General features: G+C 34.3%; 1 protein-coding gene across 2 annotated transcripts; it reads left to right on the top strand.

Moving 5' to 3' along the window:
- The first annotated feature begins 1620 nt into the window (after positions 1–1620).
- LOC149383679 (RING-H2 finger protein ATL48-like) lies at positions 1621–3471 on the top strand. 2 transcript variants are annotated; one of them, XM_089628274.1, is made up of 3 exons: positions 1621–1716; positions 1810–1956; positions 3105–3471. In XM_089628274.1, the coding sequence occupies exons 2-3, from the start codon at positions 1881–1883 to the stop codon at positions 3275–3277; spliced, it is 249 nt and encodes an 82-aa protein (XP_089484400.1). In that variant the 5' UTR covers positions 1621–1716; positions 1810–1880; the 3' UTR covers positions 3278–3471. The 2 variants fall into 2 exon arrangements, with proteins under 2 accessions (XP_089484400.1, XP_089484399.1); XM_089628273.1 differs by having other exon boundaries at positions 1652–1956.
- The last annotated feature ends 216 nt before the right edge of the window (positions 3472–3687 follow it).

Genomic DNA, 3687 nt, shown 5'->3' with positions numbered 1-3687 from the left:
GAGAGATAGAGAGAGAGAGATCCACAAGGAGATGAAGTACACCGACGTACTTGAGAGAGAGATCCACAGCAGCGATGATTCCGAGAGAGAAGAGAAGATGGATTGAAAGAGAGAGATGATTCCGAGTGACAAAGGAAGCTCCACCGAGATGTGTGAGCTGGGGAAAAAAATGAGCTGGTCAGAGAGAGAAAGAAAGAGAAAAATAAATCTTTATTGGGGAAGAGGGTAAGTTGGTAATTAGTTATGTAATATGAGAGTATAATAGGTAAAATTTTATTATCTCTCATTTAACTTAGGCTAGGTTTTTTTTTTACTAGTCTTAATTTGGTAAATTTTTTTAAAAAGCATGAAAACAGAAATGACCCTTAATTTAGTCCTAGTTAAGGAAATGGCCCGACTTTATAAGGTTACGTACTAATGATCTCTTACTAGATCACCCATTCTTGAATTCAGTGATGGACCCAAGTTATTACGAAAGAGTGGGAAGATAAATTTGGGTTGAAAATTTGAGCTGATTTGGGCTAAAAATTTGGGCAAAGCATCCTCAAGCTAACACTTGGGTCCGCCACTGCCCTGGATTCTCACAAAACGTAGTTGTAAACTGCTCAAGAATGTCTAAAATTGTATAATTCTGCTTTTTAGAGATGGACATAAATAATAATAGTTTGATAACTAAAATTCTAAAAACAACATGTATTTTTTTTTTAATTTTTTTTTAAAGAGTCTGAACTGTTTAAAATTACATTAACATTTATACAAATGCAATTAGGGAAAATAACACATTTATACCCTGTGTTTTAGTGAAATGTCGAGTTTAACCCTCGGTTTTCAAAAATGTCGAGTTCATACCTTCTGTTTAACTAAAATGACGAAATTATACCCTCTGGTTAACTAAAATGATAAAATTATACTCTGAAATGAATAACAGCGTCACAAATCTCCCTTTCATTGATATTAACTCTTATATAAGAAAAACCGAATCAAATCTAAATCAGTACCCTAACTTTCAAATTCTCAATTTTGAAATAAAAATAGCCTTAAATTGAAATTAAATAATAATACTCATACCTTCTAAGAGATGACTTCATTCCGTGTTCGAATTGTAACTCTAAATCATTGATTCTCTGTTCGAATATGCGATTTTGATAACTATCAACTATCGATGTTTACCCATTTGCCTCTTTCTGTGTTCTTCACGATTAAGAGACTGTTGTTTATTTTTTTAGTTTTTAAATAAATTACATATATGGCGCGAATGACTAAAGATAATTGGTGTTTATATATAAATATTATAGTCAACGTCAATGAAAAGTCAATAAAAAGAATATTCGTGACACTGTTGTCTATTTTAGGGTATAATTTCGTCATTTTAGTTAAACAAACGGTATAATTTCGTTATTTTAGTAAAACAGAGGGTATGAACTCGATATTTTTGAAAACCGAAGGTTAAACTCGACATTTCACTAAAACACAGGGTATAAATGTGTTATTTTCCCATGCAATTATATGCGGATTAAACAGCATTTGCAAGTTATTTAAATATAAAATTAAAAATCTCAAAAATAAATATTTACTAAAAAAACTCGCACATTTTTGTGGTTTACACTTATCCACGTTCAATTCCCATTCCCTTCGCCGTGGGGCAATATAATCCTTTCCTTCTCCCAAGTCCTAATATTTCAACTCGGACCAACCGACCCGGAAACGATCTTTCGGGTCTCTCTCGCGAAACCCCCAAATTCGTTCCTCTTTCTAGTTTTGAAACATTTTTAATTTTTAATATTTTGTTTGATCGTTCGCGCTGTACAGAAGAGAAAGGTAGAGCAGAGCTATATAATTATTTTTTCTCTCGGAATCACACATAATTCCAGCCGGAGAAGATGGGTTTGGCCGAGCCTGATTACGAGATTTTCTGGGAGGAGAAGAAAGATATTCGAAGCCCTCTGGTCCCAATTGGTAACCTTCAATCTCTCGCCGCATATAATCATTCACTCACCTAATTCGATTAGGTTGTTAGTTTTTTTTTTTTATATAATTTTTATGATTCTAGAGTTCCAATGGGGATATGATAATTTCGGGTGAAGTGACAATGCTGGGTTCTTGAATTAGGTTTTCGCTTGAAATTTAGATTTATGCGTGTATGTGGATTCGGAGGAATTTTTAATTTTTGTATACTTGTTTCCCTTAATCGTAAACATCGGGTTCTCATCAGAGTTATTAGAATTTTCCTGATTATCTCTCTAGTATGGGAAGTTTTGAGCAATGACTGTAATGAAAGATAAGGAATCATTGTACCCCTTTGATCTAGACTTTTGGGTTCGCATAAGTAAGAACACTGACAATGTTGTTTCATTCAAACGGATGTTGTATCGAATCATAGTCTAGCGCGTTGATGATATGCATAGCTTGAATTTTTTTAGAAGATTGGAAAATATTTTAAAATCAGTTCTTAGACTCAGCTTTGTCGAAGAATGTGATTTGGAGTCCGTATTGAGCGTTGTTTGGTTAGCATTGCTTAGTTAGCTTTGTAATCGTGTCTGTGAAGTACAATTCAAGTTCTGGCCTAGGGAAAAGAAACTGATGAGAATAGCGCTTAGGTCGTTGTATGAAATTGTAAGTTTGAAAAGAGTCTCTAATTGGGCATGTTGATTCTTCTGTATTTTTCTAGGGGCTTTACATTTCTCTCTAGATTGGCTTTTGAAGCCAATTACTGAACGAGCTGGGGTTTTTTATTTATTTATTTATTTATTTTTTATCCGAGTCTTTTGCCATGAAGTTAGAGCATTTCATTGCTAAAGGTCGTCCTTTGAGAAGAAAATTAGGTTTATAGTTTGTTTTATCGTCTTGCGAAGAATATCTGACCACTAGCGGGTGATCTAAAATCTAGTGCATTTCCTCGAGAGTTTGTTCCTACAAGGTTGAAATTTTGTTATTCTGATTGTCATTAAAAAATAAAATTATGTTTCACCATTTCCTCAGAAGAGAAAACCCGATTGACACCGATCGGCTAATTTATTTAATTTTGTGAATTTTTTGCCATTTTCTCCGAAGAGAAAATCTGATTGACACCGATCGGCTTGTAAATTAATTTAATGTTTTTATAGGGGCATTATTTACAGCGGGGATTTTAACGGCGGGTCTAGTAAGCTTCAGGAGAGGAAACTCTCAGCTGGGACAGACTCTGATGAGAGCTCGTGTGGTAGCACAAGGCGCGACCGTCGCTCTTATGGTCGGCACTGCTTATTACTACGGAGACAACCCTTGGCAAAAAAAGTAGGAATATACTATTATTCTCTCTCTCTGCAATATATCTCAAATTTTTATATAATCATCAAAGTATTTGTAATAATATCATTCATATGTCACTCCACTCTGGTGGTGGACGACGGCCATGGCTTTTTTGGTCAGCAATTATTCAGTTTTGCTATAATAAAAGGTTTGGCATTTTGTTCCTGCCTTTTGGCTTTTAAATCCAGTGTTGATATTGTATCATTAATTCATGTTTTATCAACATGGAATGGGTTCTTTGAACTTTCATTTCATTACATCTGACATGTGAGCCATCACCATCAAATGCCAAATATACTATGGTCAATATCTACAGGTGTGTAATAGGGTTTATCATCCTTAACAAATAAATAAATAAATAGATAATATCATGACGCGGAAGCTGAATCCTATTCCCAA

Source organism: Urtica dioica, chromosome 10 (genome assembly GCF_054948205.1).
Source record: "Urtica dioica subsp. dioica isolate 48M chromosome 10, U.dioica_male_clone48M_v1_H2, whole genome shotgun sequence".
Classification (NCBI taxonomy): Eukaryota; Viridiplantae; Streptophyta; class Magnoliopsida; order Rosales; family Urticaceae; genus Urtica; species Urtica dioica.
The sequence above is the reverse complement of the archived record's forward strand: the minus strand, read 5'-3'. Positions and strand labels throughout refer to the sequence as shown.